Below are 15,431 nucleotides of genomic sequence, written 5' to 3'. Positions count from 1 at the left end.
TGACAGAATTCATCACTTTCACCCTAGAAAGCACTGTTTTACAGTTCTGGAAATTTTTGGCCTGCCAAGACTATCACTGTGCCTTGTTTCATGGCTTTGTGTAACTAGTTAGACAAAATTTCAGAGTAGACAATCTTTGGAGACTACGGATGAAGGTACTGCAGGTCTGATAGAATATAATTCCAGGCACCATTGTATTTCTTATTTACACTTTACTTTTTTAGACTGCTATTACAAATCAGACCATTTCTAAACATATAAACTCAGACTGTATGTACTCTAAAGCTCTTATTCATAATGTTTATTTTAGTATTCTGAGTTGCATCCTTAATTTTGTTGTTTTATTTCTATTTTTATGCTTCCATCGCTTTAGAGCCAAAATAAAATTTAGTATTTAACCAATGATAACACACAAATGAAAAACAAAGATCCCCTGGTTAACAAACTGAACATTAACTAAGATGAACCGACCAAATTAGACCTCATAGCACAACTGAGCAAATTTTAAGAGTGCAAAGTGATTGTTGGTAAAATTATTATTTTATTAATTTAAAAAAAGTGTTTGGGGGCTAAAATTACCATCACGTTTTCTCTGAAACTGCCAAGTAACCTGTGTACTATTTGACAGATCTCAGAAAACCAGATCATGACTAGCAGTTCACAGATTTTTTTGGGTCTCAAAACCTCTTTAGGATCTTAAAAATTATTGAGAGCCCCAAAGAGTTTTTGTGGATGTCCAACAACATTTATCATATTAGAAATTAAAACCAAAAAAATTAAAATATTTATTAATTTACTTAAGATAACAGTAAACCCATTACAATATTAATGTAAATAATGTAATTTTTAATGAGAACACTATTTCTCCAAAATGAAAAAGAAAGGTATTGAACAAGATGGATTGTTTTACATTTTTGCAAACCTCCTTACTACCTGGCTTAACAGGAGAGAGCTGGATTCTTTTTTTTCTTTGAAATGTGTATTTATTTATTTTGAGAGAGAGCACGTGAGCACAAGCTGGGGAGGGGCAGAGACAGAGAGGGAGACAGAGAATTCCAGTAGGCTCTGCGCTAATAGCTACGCAGGGCTAATAGCTACACAGGGCTCAATCACTTGTACCATGAGATAATGACCTGAGCCAAAAACAAGAGTTAAACGTTTAACTGACTGAGCCACCCAAGCACCCCTAGAAAGGGAATATTTTTTAAGTCTTTTCTGACAATTGTATTACCAAAGAATACCCATAACAAAACTCCACAAGTGATAGTTTAGAAAAGGTTGATTTTAATGTGGACTATGAAACCATATAGACAAGCTTTTTCTACCCTATGCACGAGTGAGAAGTGAAAAAGGCAAATGGGGTTGCCTGCGTAGCTCAGTTGGTTAAGCTATCAACTCTTGGTTTTGGCTCAGGTCATGATTTCGTGGTTTGGAGATCAAGCCCTACATCATGGTCCATGCAGCTGGTGCAGAGCCTGCTTGGGATTCTCTCCTTCTCTGCCCCTCCTCTGCTTGCTCTTGGTCTCTCTCTCTCTCTCAAAATACATTTTAAAAAAACTTGAAAAAAAAGAAAGAAAAAGGCAAATTTGTTAGTTATTAAAATGTGATGGCCTAATATATAAAATAATGTATTTCTTCTTTTACGACAAGATCAGGCTCCATGTTGCAACAGCCCTAATCACTGTATTTGTAGGTTGGGGTATTAAATTTATAAACGAATACATAGAAATTTCTATGCTTCATATGGTAAATATTATTATTGGTTGATGGCAGCCTCAGAAAGGGACTTTTTTTTTGTAGAGGGCAAGGTAGAGTAGGTGATGATAGGTAATTTTTGGTTATAACTTTTTTCCTTGGTTCAAGCAAAATAGAAGCATAAATATTTCAGTTAAGTTGTTTTCTTGTAAAAAATTATTAGTACTGGACTCAAACTATAATTCTGTAGTATTGTAGAATGATAGTGTTGCCAAAAGAAATACGAGAAACCTCAGACACAGCATGTGGGAGCTTCTCCTCAGGAAATCCTTGTGGTTCACTATTCCTGTAAATTTTAGCCTGACAGAAAACACACATCATAGCACCAGAAAGAATTTTGCTAAATGAAAGACAGCCAAGAGTCTCTGGTTGTGCTAAGATTGTTGTGATGGCTGAAACCTATTTTTGTAAGAAAAATAAACAAAAATAGACAGGAAACCCCAACATTTTTGCTGAACAAGCACTTCAAGAAAATGACTCATTTAAGTCCATGACTACCTGCACTTCATGCCTACCCACACATTAAAGATATCAGATCCCACACTGATGGATATATAAAGCTTGAACCACCCATTTAATGCATTGTTTGCTTTCTGCATGATTTGTGGTGCATTCTGCATAAGTGCCAGTACCATTATTGCTGGTTTGCATTTAAAAAGGAAGATAAACTAGTGCAGAAATTGAGGTGATGGGTAAAATACTTTTATTATTAGGTTCTCTCTTCTGAACTGCTTTAAACACTTACAGAGAGAATACGTTGTAACCTTCCAGGTTCTAGGCCAGAGATGGAATAGGCAACCTGGCAACAATGGCAAAATTAGGCAACTCATTCATTAATAAATACTAATGGAACATTTTCTATGTGCCAAGCAATATCTAGGCATAGGGAAGAAAACAAAACAAAACAGGTGAGGTCCTTGCTAAAAAGCTTCCTTCTATGCTATTTCTGATAAGACCACTGCTTTCAACTACCAAAGAAAATACTGAGTGTTTTGATACTTTCCAGATAGGCTGCCATGTTTCAGGAAAATCCTCTCTTGGTCCCAGCTTCCTTAAGTACAAAATAAGAATGCTATTTTCTTAAACTTGTTCAAGTGGTGAAACAAAACTCATCAGGGCGCTTGGGTGGCTCAGGCCCAGTCGGTGAAGCGTTAAGCTCAGGTCATGATCTCGAAGTTCTTGGGTTTGAAGCCCCGCGTTGGGCTCTGTGCTGACAGCTCAGAGCCTGAAGCCTACTTCGGATTCTGTGCCTCCCTCTCTCTCTGCCCCTCTCCTGCTCACACTCTGTCTCTCTTAAAAAGAAATAAACATTATTAAAAAAAAAAACACCAAAAAAAAAACCCCCATGATGTTCTGTGAGAAACAAGATAAAAAAGTGGTATGCTAAAAAATTATAATTTTATGCTAAATCAAATGCCATCTTATCCTATGCAATCAGCCAATGCCAGAATACAGAAATTCTACATATCAAATTACTCAGTTTCTTCAACAAATGAACCATATAATAAAGGAAGTGGAGGAAACTGCTCAAGACTAAAGGGACATCCAAATATCACCCAAATGTCATATATGAGTTTTGCCTACATCCTGGTTTGAACAACTATACAAAGACATTTTTTAGATACTCGAGGAAATCCAAATGCAGGCTAGATATTAGGTGATACTGTAATCTAACTAAACGTGAGTTTGCTCCTCAATGAGTCAAAAATAGAACTACAACAGGTAAGTTGTCACACAAAGGAGACTTTATTTGCAGCAAATAAGGACAGCATGGGGAATAAATAACTTCCAAAGCCTGACTCCCTGAGCAAGGGTGAATGGGTTTCTTTTATTAAGGATTACAATGAATATTTAGATAGGGGAGCCTTGTCATCACTTAGAGGCAAGCATCAAGTGGCACATGCATCCTAAGGAAACATGCCTTTACATGTACCCTAGGTTATGTAAATGAGGCTTGTGCTTCTCCTTGGGCAGAGATTTTGTCATTACAATGAGGTAAAGGTAACTGACAGTCACTCTATGGGTCACTCCATCCATGGTCCACCTGCATAGGCATGAGTTGGGGGTTCAATTCAAACTGGTCTAGGTGGTCTGGGCTGGCTAGAGTTGTTTGTCCAGGCAGTCCTTATTGCTTAAGGAGTAGTTCCAGTTTCTATCACAGGATGCTATGCCCCTTGGTCTTTTGCCTGACTTCAGAGATATAAGCTGGAAAGAAGAGCCTAAGGAAAACTGTGGGACAAAGGTCAGTGAGTACAAGCAGGTGAATAGTAAAGGTCTGGTCGTTAGGTCTGGCTGGTGACAATTATTAGGGAATTACTAATTTTATTAAATAATTATATTGGAGTTAGCATTTAAAAAAAGAAGACAGCACACTTGTCTGTTAGAGATGCATACTAAAGAATTTACAGGTAAAATCAGGTAATGTTTGGGATCGGCTTTGAAATACTCCAAGAAAGTGGCTCTCGGCACAGTGGGCAGCGCATCAGTCTCATAAAATACTCCAAAAAAAAAAAAAAAGGTGGGGGTGGGAGAGAAACATATCAGACAGTTTAGCAAAATATTAACAGCTGTTCAAGCCGAAGCTGGGTCGTGGGTATAGAGACCTTTCACTGTATTATTCTCTCCTTTTATGTATAATTTTAAAAGTCCATTATAAGTTTAAAAAAAATCAGATGCCAGGCTTTCCTAGAGTCTGGTATAAAAGATTTAAGAAAATAATATGGCAGAAAAATGTAAAATTGAGAAAATTCCATTTATTATTTTACTCTGGGAAAAAGATAAGCTTATTAAATTTTAGACTAGAACACTCAAGTCTTTACAAATTTCCATATAATGGTAGTGGTCCTTCTAATATCTGCTGAAAGAGAATATGACAAAAAGCAAATGTTAATTTAGCTTCATCTTTAAATGAATTTCTGAGTTAATTATACTAGCACCAATTAACCCACTGCAACATATGTATGTGATATTTTACGTATTCATAAAAAGTATTCATATAACATTGGGCAAATATTTGGATTTGCAAACTTTCTACAACAATGCCCAGGTCACTCAATACTCCCACCAAGGATAACAAATGTCAAAGGTATCCTCTAGCAATAAGATTTTAAGTAACCAGTCTTAGTGGATACTTAACAGTCTTGTGACTTATTAGTCACAAATAAATGACTAATTACCTGTCAAAGTCAATTATTCATATTTACCTTCCACAAACTAATTAAAAGTTTGTGGAATAAAAAGTCTCAATTTTGTGATTTTTGGAGCCATGTTTTAAAAATACCATTAAGACAGTTAAAAAACAAACAAAAACCAAACAGTACGTTCCTATAGAGCAGTAGTCCTCAAACTAGATTTTGCACCCATCCCCCAACTCCAATTTCTGAAGATATTTTGGCTGTTATAACTGAGGAGGGGAGGAATGTTACTGGCATCTAGTAGGCAGAGATCAGGAATGCTATGTAACATCCTACAATGCATAGGAGAACCCCACAAAGAGGTATCCAGCTCAAACTGTCAATAGTGCTAAGGTTGAGAAATGTTGTTTTAGAATATGAGCAATCATACATTGAAAAATTGACAAAACTTAAGTAGCCCAACAGCTGTTTTCCTCACTTCTTATTTTGGGAGAATGATAGATTTAAAAAGCAAACACCTAAATGGAAAATTACTTATTTTTCCATGACTTGTAATCTAAAACTCAATAGGCATTCTAAGAGTGAAATGAGTTATGTTCAAAATAACTACATCTGAATTTATGCATTGAAATTTTAACCAGCCATCAAGAGCAAAGTTTGGTTACGGGCACATCTTTTTTTTTTTTTTTCTCACTATTTCAATGATTTCAGTGTTTATTTTTTTTTTATTTTATTTTTTTTTTAATATATGAAATTTAGTGTCAAATTGGTTTCCATACAACACCCAGTGCTCATCCCAAAAGGTGCCCTCCTCAATACCCATCACCCACCCTCCCGTCCCTCCCACCCCCCATCAGCCCTTAGTTTGTTCTCAGTTTTTAACAGTCTCCTATGCTTTGGCTCTCTCCCACTCTAACCTCTTTTTTTTTTTTTTTCCTTCCCCTCCCCCATGGGTTTCTGTTAAGTTTCTCAGGATCCACATAAGAGTGAAACCATATGGCATCTGCCTTTCTCTGTATGGCTTATTTCACTTAGCATCACACTCTCCAGTTCCATCCACGTTGCTACAAAAGGCCATATTTCATTCTTTCTCATTGCCACGTAGTATTCCATTGTGTATATAAACCACAATTTCTTTATCCATTCATCAGTTGATGGACATTTAGGCTCTTTCCATAATTTGGCTATTGTTGAGAGTGCCGCTATAAACATTGGGGTACAGGTGCCCCTATGCATCAGTACTCCTGTATCCCTTGGATAAATTCCTAGCAGTGCTATTGCTGGGTCATAGGGTAGGTCTATTTTTAATTTTCTGAGGAACCTCCACACTGCTTTCCAGAGCGGCTGCACCAATTTGCATTCGGTTATGGGCACATCTTAATGCTATAGGCTTACAACCAAGCACATGTGTCAGGCTAAGAACCTCAGATGCTCTTTCACACTAACTCTTATGCTCTTATGTACCCTATGGACTCTCTCCTTCTCTTTCCCAGAAGGAGCTGTTCGCAGACACACTTTTAGAAAGCCCTTTGTAGTCTACAACAACTACTGGTCAAATTCTGATTCTGGTTTCTCACCAACTATCTGCTGTTTTCTAGATGCCACTGACTGAGTGCTGGCGGCATTCCACTAGAAAAATCACTTAGCTAGAAAGGGAAAACAAATGGCAATCCAACCATCAATTTGTTCATTTATCACTAATCAAATATTTATTGAGCACCTTCTATATGTCTGGCACTAGAATTATAGGACTTTTCTGCCATTAACTTCTCTCTGGGAATATTTAAGAAAAAGTTAACTGTTTTTATGCTATAAAAGGAAATTCAATTGTTCAATTTCACAAAAAAATTTTTTTGACCATATTGCTATTTTTAAATAAAAATTTCAAACAACACAAAAAGATATAAACTGAGAAATACCTTTATCTTACCCTTCACCCCTACTCCCTTTCTCAAAATGTAATAAACACTCTTTAGTTTGTGAATACCGTCTCTTCAAATTTACTACCCATTTATGCTTGAAAGTGGCTGGCAACAGAGGGGGGCAAGGTGACTCCTAGATTTCTGGTTTGGACAATTAGGTGGTGTTATTTACTGAAATATAAAATAGTGGCAGCACAACAAGGCTGAAGAGGGAGCCTATGAGATACTCAAATGTGAATAATTTAGACCTAAAATATCTGGAGATCAGGAAAGTGGCCCAGTTTGAATGCACAGATCTGAGCTTTTAGCAAATAGATATGGTGGTAAACCCACATAGTAGGGTACAGGTATGGGAACATATTGAGTAGATGAGATCAGCTAGAGGTAATACAGAGGATGAGAAGATAAGAAGGCCTTACAAGAGGCCAATATTTCAGAAAAGAGTAGAGCCGAAGCTGGAAAATAGAGTAATAGTAAAGAAAGTTAACATTTCTTGAGTTGCTTATATGGTAGGCATTAAGTTAAGGATGTTTTATAATACTTTATTTACTTAAAAAAAGTTTTTTTAATGTTTATTTTTTAGAGAGACAGAGTGTGAGCCGGGGAGAGGCAGAGAGAGAGGGAGACAAAGAATCTGATGCAGGTTCCAGGCTCTGAGCTGTCGAACCAGAACTATGAGAACATGACCTGGGCCGAAGTCAGACGCCCAACTGACTGAGCCACCCAGACGCCCCTATAATACTTTACTCTCAACAACAAACTTCTAAAGCGAAATTATTACTATTCCTACCATTTTAGAAGGAAATTAGGGCATATGAAGTCAAAAACGTGGCTAAGTTAAATAGTGTAAGACTAACCAGCTTTGGTCTGAGTCCAAAGCCTACACCCTTAATAATAACATAAAACTGTCTCTGAGGAAAAAGGGTATCTAGAAGAAGTCTTCTTTCATTTATTTTTTTTTTTTAAAGTAAGGACCACACCCAACATAGGGCCTGAATTCACGACCCCAATATCAAGAGTTGCATGCTCCACCGACTGAGCCAGCCAGGTATCCCTTATTGTTTTAAAATGTAAGTTTCATTGCTCAGGTAAGGCCAACAGATCAGGAGATGACTGCCATTGAAAAGACAGTTATATTCACAGATCTCAAAAGATGGAGGCAGGCCATGCCATGAGGAAGGGGAGGTCATGGTGGCAGCACCAGGGTTGGTCAAGAGGGGAGAGGGAGGAAATTATGGATCACGGCCTTTACTGTGGTTTCTTTGGGAAGGAATGAGGAAGGCAAGGGAAGCAGGCTTAAAACTGGCTAGTCTGCATAATTTCAGCAGGCTCTGAAGCATAGGGGTTGTCCCTAGTGAGGTCTGGTATCTGACCCTGTGATGATTAGGGCAGATGCGTCGTGGCCAGGTGAGAGGTGTGTTACCTAGATGAACGGTTTGCTCTCTCTTAGGAATTGGTTAACTCTGGGAGCGGCAATCCCTCCAGGGTCAGTAAGGTCCTGAGATGATCAATGCATCAAAATACAGAAAGTAAAAGACATGGTTAACAACATACTTATTTATCAGATTTTATTCACTTAAGGTCCAAAATGCTGATCCTGCATGGTACAATTTTTAATTCAGGGGTATTGTTTCCTCTCTTCAGGTTGTCCTCATCTCAAATTATTAAATTATTCCCCCTTCACTGGTGGCTTTAGGTTTCACAGAACTATAGCCACTTTAATCTGGAAACACAAATCTGGATTTTTTTTTCCCCTTCTGTGAATATACTTTGTTGGAGCGTGGCAACTCCAAATCTTCATAGAATTGTTTTAGGCTCCATGACTTTTCTGTTTACTCATTCTTAAAAGAGTTCTATACTTATTATCTTAGGGTTAACAAAGTACAATCGGGAATAATTCAAGCAAAAACCAAAGGGAAATTTTCAGGTATAAATGCAAAGAGGAAAAATAATCTACAGGCGATAGATTATCAATTTAGAAATCCACTCACCAAGGGTGATAGAGCCATAGCAGGCACAAACATGATCAAGATCACACAAACAAAATTAAGCAAGTATTCCAGTGCTGCAGTTTCCCACAGGCTATGGGGGCCACAAGCAGGGGGGAGTCCGGAAACGGTCCTTGACCTGCTCCACCGGCTCATTTCATAGGTTCCAACAGTGTTTATCTCTGGTTTGGAAATGTCAGTGGAGGCTGTGAATTCTGTTCGATATTACTGAGATGCACTTTTCTTCTCACAGGAGAATGATCAGTGTCAGTTCACATCTATTGGGTTGATTCTCTCCCCCACTAATTCGTCCCCAAACAGCAGCACCAAACATTTATTGATTACCTACGTTCATTTCTAAGTACCAGGCACATTTCTAAGCATTTTATGTGGTAACTCATTTTACCTTTATGATAACTTTATGAGGCAGAGCTCGTTTGAGAAAAGAGAAAAACTACGACATAGAAAGAACATGTAACTTAGCCAAGGTCACAGAAATAAGAGAGCCAGAATTTGAATCTACACAAGCCAACAGAGAGCCAAAACTGTTATTTATTTCACTACGTTGCAACTAATTTAGAGTAAATAAATTCATTAACTCAGTCTAATACAGTATTTTATATAGTTGTGTTTTTTTTAACCAGAAACTGGACTTGTAATTTAAGAATTATCTAACAGATTAAGTTAGAAAATTCAACAAAGCATAATGTTCCCGATAATACCTACTTTTATTCCCAATCATTTCTCTTCAGATAAGTTATAATTTGTATGTATTTACCTCAGATTACACAAACCTTGAAACTGGCTGCAAAGAATCCTGGGACTATAAAAACAACAGTACCTTATTCTTCCAAATTATTCTCAAGGCTATCTCACTGAGTTTTTAAAACAACTCTTATGACACTTAAGAGAAAATATGGCCAACATATGATAAAACTAATTTCTTTATGATAAAACCATATAATCCAATAAGAAAATATTAAAAACTACAAATATGGGCAAAGGATATAAAGAGGCAGTTCAAAGAAAAAAAATACACAAATGGGTGAATACAAATAAAAACATGCTAGACTTTACCCTTGATTGAAGGAGTGCAAATTCAAACAAAGATATAATTTTAACCTGATAGTTGGCGACGGTTAAGTTTGGTCATGTATAGTGTTGGTAAGGGTATAAGGAAAAAGATACTTCAGATGCCATTAATGGGAGTATGTAAAAATATTAATATATCCATTGATCTAGCAATTCTACTAGGCATTGATCCTATAGATATTATACAACATTTCTATGTGTATTATGAGTATATATTTGCTTGTATGTATATATGAATATAATTGCACTGAAAATGATCTGGCAGAAAACTGAGGAGAGTGGTTACTTCTAGGAAGAAAAGGAAGATTAAGGGAGGGCTGATGCTTTCCCTGTATTATTTGACTTTTTCATAATGAGAATACATTCATGTGTTATTTGTGCGGAAAAAGGTGCCCAGTGTAAGGCCTAATAAAAAAGGTGTCGAATTGTTGGTTTAGCAAATGAATAGAATGATCCTGTGCACTTGTCTATATCAAAATTAATCATCTAGTCAACTATTACACAGTTCCATTACTTAAAATGTCAGTAAAATATCAAATGCTAACTGCTGTCAGATGTCAGATGTCATCTGATCTCTTTAAGTCCATTATTAAACACAAGAAGCAGTAGGAAAAGGCAGTTAGCTACTAACAGAAGGCAGTAGAAGACAGGAGGCATTGGCACAGAGATATGAAAGTGTATAATGTAGGAGTGACTTTGTCAATGAAGACTTCAATTTATAATAAACCTGTGCTTACCTAGAAGGCTTTGTTTCCAGTCCCTTGTTAAAACAATCTATCAAATTACTTACAGGTAACTTTTCTTTAAAGATTTGTATCTGTTTTTAATTTCTTCAGAAAAGAAAGTACTGTAATGTAAGTTATATATTTTTAAAAGTTTCTGCCATGCCAAAGGAATCTCTAAAAGATCTTGTATTCAAAACAAAATCTTTATGAAAAAAAGATTTTCTATAATTAAGGGCTTTGTTGGAGGATATTTGCCTGGAAACAATTATTTATTAGTTATTAAAAATATTTTAGAAGTCTTTTCTCCTTGAATATAGCTTATAGCTATAGGTATAAATGTAATTATTACATGTAAAACAGCAATTTTCTGGGAAAATATGATGGAAAAGGAGGAATTCCTGTTGTTAATTGCTATTATTTCCTTATTTCTTTCCAGGTTAACTGCAGAACATCACAAAATAAGCTGATGAGGAAGAGTGTCATTACCAAATTATGCAAGGTAGCTGTTTTCTCTATTTTTAATGAAAATGCTTTTAGATATAAAGAGCTAAAATCGTCATAATTTACAAACTCTACAAAGGAAAATAAATTTACCCATTACAATTAATTATATTGTCAATATACTGAATTCCTACAGACTTTTCACTCACCTTTAAATCAGTACACAATCAGAAAGCATAATTTGAAAATAACTACTCACTGCTTCCCCTACCCCCAACCTTAAACCTTGGATAGATAATACCATAAAAAGTACCTTGCAAAATTAATTCTAAAATAACAGGAAATACTTTTTGTAGTTTACATATTTCAACGTAACTTCTAAATTACTATACCCAAAGCTCTGAATCCAAGCATTAATTTAATTGTTCCTCAATATGAGCAAAGCAAATCTAATCACAGAAATCAAAAAGATTAAGTAAGCTAAAAGCATCCAGAAAAATTGGTCTTACTAATTAAACTACTCACGGACAGCATAGTTATAATTTCTCCAATTGACCTAGATGAAAAATTTATTGCCTTTTGCCCATATTCTTCTGATCCATACACTTCTTTCTTTGATGGTTCCCACTTGTTTCTCCAGAAGAACCACACTACAAAATGGCCACTGAACTGGAGGGTGTGTCTTCATCATTACTAAGCATTTTCCAATCAGAAGCAGCTCTTTGAAAAAAACCTCAACATAATTCCTTCAATATCACTCAGTAACTGCAGAAGTAATAGAAGGAGTAGGGGTTTTTAAACGCCTTTAAAGGATATTACTTAATAATTATGTTTACTTAAAAATTTTTTGTAAACTAGCAGCAGGTAAGACTTATATTCATAAATTTTCCTGGCTGCAGGCTTCTAAGATTTTCCAATCAAAATCAATCTTATCCAATTAATCATATTAAGTGTTATACACAACAAAAAGTTTTAAAAAGAGTGACTTCACATTTTTTCCATACAATAGCACGAATGTACTTAAGTACAATTGTATATAGTACAAAACAAAATCTATCCATCAAAAAAAAAAAAAAAGCTTGAAGAGATGCAAAGGGAGAAAACTGACTTGCACAGCTTATACACTCAACTGATTAAATATAAAGAACGACAATGACTTGGTCTTAACTAAGAGAAAGGAAGGTAGCAATGGTGGATTGAGTGCTCCCTAGTTCTGATTCTACCCTTAATATCATTTAGTATCTGATTAATGAACTGGCATATAATGGGCATTTATTGGATGCAGGGCAGAAGCAAGGTGAGGAAGTAAAACTCATTTTTAACTACCTAAAAAAAAATTAGAACCAAGTCAAACACACAGGCAACATGTTGTGAGAAGAGCATGCGATAAACATTAGAATGAGGTCTGGATATTATTAGATCACATCCAACTTTATTGTCTTTTTTCCTTATCCCAAATGATAATAAAAAGAGTAGAAAAAGCATTTGTGGTTCCCTTAAGAGATAAAGGAGAGATTTTTCTCTCAAAATGATGTATTATGCACTTTCATCAGAAAGGGAGAAGCTGTAAGGAAGAGTGAAACTAAAAGGATGGGGCAAGATATATATAGAAGTAGAAAATCCACTTCAAAAAAGTTGTTAAAGAGACATGAAATTAATGGTGTGGATTAATCAACAAAATCCCAACTTTGGGAACTACAGAAACACTGGTACAGAACCGAGAAAACTAAAATTGAGTAAGAGTTCCTGATCTAAAAATGGACTGGAAATGAGCCAAATCTCTTCCTGTATTTCCTAATTAATGGAGAACTCTAAGGGCTTGACTCTTATTTACTCAACCTTATGAGTTCAAGCCCCATCCTGGGTGTAGAGAATAAAATAAATAAACTTAAAAAAAAAGAAAGCCTTTAATAGAACTGTGTAAAAATACCAAGACAACCATAAAAATAATTTAAGCACTGGGGCACCCAGGTGGTTCAGTCAGTTAAGTATCGGACTAGGTTTCAGCTCGGGTCATGATTTCAGTTTGTACATTCAAGCCCTATGTCAGGCTCTGTGCTGACAGTGTAGGTAGGGCCTGCTTGGAATTCTCTCTCTCCCTCTCTCAACTGCCCCTCCCCCACTTCTCTCTCAAAAATAAACATTAAAAATTTTTTTTAAATTTTTTTAATGTTAAACTCTTTTTTTTTTTTGCCCCAAATCTGTTGTTTCATTGGTTTTATTTTACTTTTTTAAATGTTAAAATCCTCATTAGAGATCTGTGGATATGTGAAGCCAAAATGGAAGGAATATCACCCAGACAGAAAAAAGCAAAGACTTGTTCCCCAAGAATAATTTTTATAACTTGTGTTAAACAAATTTATTATTGCACATCTGGTAATAAACTAGCTTTGGCCTTAATGATTAATCTTTTATGTCAATAGGGTTCTAATTTAACAACTCATTAATAAGTATTCTTTCAATTTCAGATAGTGATAAAAGCATGAGTTTTGCTATGCTTCCAAGCTCAGCTACTATTTAGAAGTAGAGTATTTTATACAATTGTGGAATTTTATGTACCGCAGAAAACTGAAGATGAATTTTAAGTGAAAATGAGATGACACAATACCTTAAATTTTATAATTATTCCAGACAGCAATTCCATTATCAAAATACCAAATACTGTCAATATATACATTCACAGACAAAAAACAATTTTCTTCCATTAGTCAAATCAATAATGCAAATAGAAAGAATCTACAAATAATATTTAACCTTCAAATATAGAAAAGATACTGGAATTAAAATTTTTAAAATTAAAATATATAAAAATAACATAAAGAAAGGAGAATCTCTCAAGTAAGGAAGGATTTTTTACACTTTTACGTGTGAGAGATTGGGTGAGAGCCATCTCACATTTATCTTAGTGTGGGGATGGGGAGGAGTACGCCTGAACATAATGGCAACAAAGAGTTAACATTTAATAATTTACTGAGAAGTACGAAGGAGGGAAAGAGATAGAGATAAGAGGTGCAAAAATTAGCTTTCCCAGTCATGAACAAAGGAAAAGAGAATGAATTTCAATAAAAACCAAAGAATTCAGCCACCGAAATAGGGTTATCATGGACAGATATGAAAGAGTAAAGAGTCCCTTGAGGACAACTTTGTCCCTATAGTGTAGTTACGAAGAAATGGTTTAGATACACTACAAATAATGCAAAGAGGTAGAAATATTTGTCCTTCAGATAAAAACCTCTTATTTTCAGGTACTCTTTCCTCTGGGCATGGAAGGATTCAAAATAGGATGAATGGCTCAAAGTTCTGCAATTAATTTATAATGAAAAAATCTGAAAGCTACAAAAGAGCAACATCAGAACTTTATAACACCTGCCTAGGGCCAATAGAGACTACATACTCTCAAAAGATCTTACAGATAACAATTACAGAGTAAAATGATGATATTGGCATTTCAGTATTTACTTTGCAGAGTACCCATGTTAGACATGCTGTTCATCATTTTCGAAACTTTGTCCTGTTGTTGTTCTGCCTGAGAGGTCCAAGTCTGAGGTTATGCTTTCCACTCCTTTCCATTGGAGCCTCTTGGGGTTGTTAGGTTCCAAGATAACAGAATTAACTTTGAAGGTATATTTGGAGTCTAGTACTGATAAAAAGAAGGTCAGATTCTGGGGCAAGGACTGGGACCTGGACCTGGGAATCTCACTCTTTCTTTTCTTTCTTAATTCTCTACTACATCATCTTTCAGTGTAGCCCTGGTCCTCCCAAAGTAGCAGCACTCAAAGATGACCTCTGGGTCAATATTATAAGAAAAGATAGTAGAGTTGCTAATACTCCAGGAAATTGATATTAAATCAAGGCACTTAAAAAAGAGTTTTAAGTAGGGAAAGGATATAGTTGGGAGTACTTTCCAAAACTCTGCTTGACTTAAAATTTAAAATTTTAATTTTAATGTAGCATATGACATTGAGTCTTTTTTAAAAAAATTTTTTTAATGTTTATTTCTGAGACAGAGAGAGAGACAGAGCATGAGCGGGGGAGGGGCAGAGAGAGAGGGAGACACAGAATCAGAAGCAGGCTCCAGGCTCTGAGCTGTCAGCACAGAGCCTGACACGGGGCTCGAACTCACAAACCGTGAGATCATGACCTAAGCCGAAGTCAGTTGCTCAACCGACTGAGCCACCCAGGCGCCCCCTGAGTAAGTCTTAAGACATAAATGCGTTTAACGTCTGACTCTAAAAATCATTAAAACAACAGTGTTAAAACAAATACACCAAAAATATCCAGTCAAATTTTCTTAGGGTAGGAGAGGTTTAAGAGACAGGAAAGCTAAATGTAAGATTTCTCAAATTATCTTGCAGCTAGGATTCTAGATACAAA

The 15,431-nt window shown here is 35.8% G+C and overlaps 2 protein-coding genes across 12 annotated transcripts in view; one reads left to right on the top strand and one right to left on the bottom strand.

Annotated features, from left to right (window-relative positions):
- LOC102955427 (uncharacterized protein C3orf20 homolog) overlaps positions 1 to 11,191 on the top strand; it is a 192,238-nt gene extending 181,047 nt beyond the window's left edge. For all 3 annotated transcript variants that reach the window (XM_042992917.1, XM_042992916.1, XM_042992915.1), the window contains one exon: positions 11,053 to 11,191. In XM_042992917.1, coding sequence (XP_042848851.1) covers positions 11,053 to 11,083 — 31 coding nt within the window. In that variant the 3' untranslated portion in view covers positions 11,084 to 11,191. The remainder of the gene's footprint in view (positions 1 to 11,052) is intronic.
- Positions 1 to 15,431, bottom strand: part of VEZT (vezatin, adherens junctions transmembrane protein) — a 78,774-nt gene that overhangs the window by 57,901 nt on the left and 5,442 nt on the right. The window contains exon 1 of one of the 9 annotated variants that reach the window (XM_042992919.1): positions 11,583 to 11,794. The exons of the other annotated variants lie outside the window; for them this stretch is intronic. Within the exon in view, the coding sequence (XP_042848853.1) occupies positions 11,583 to 11,591 (9 nt within the window). The 5' untranslated portion in view covers positions 11,592 to 11,794. Of the gene's footprint in view, positions 1 to 11,582; positions 11,795 to 15,431 lie in introns of those variants that run through there. 9 annotated transcript variants of the gene reach the window in all.

This window comes from Panthera tigris, chromosome B4, assembly GCF_018350195.1.
Source record: "Panthera tigris isolate Pti1 chromosome B4, P.tigris_Pti1_mat1.1, whole genome shotgun sequence".
Classification (NCBI taxonomy): domain Eukaryota; kingdom Metazoa; phylum Chordata; class Mammalia; order Carnivora; family Felidae; genus Panthera; species Panthera tigris.
The sequence above is the reverse complement of the archived record's forward strand: the minus strand, read 5'-3'. Positions and strand labels throughout refer to the sequence as shown.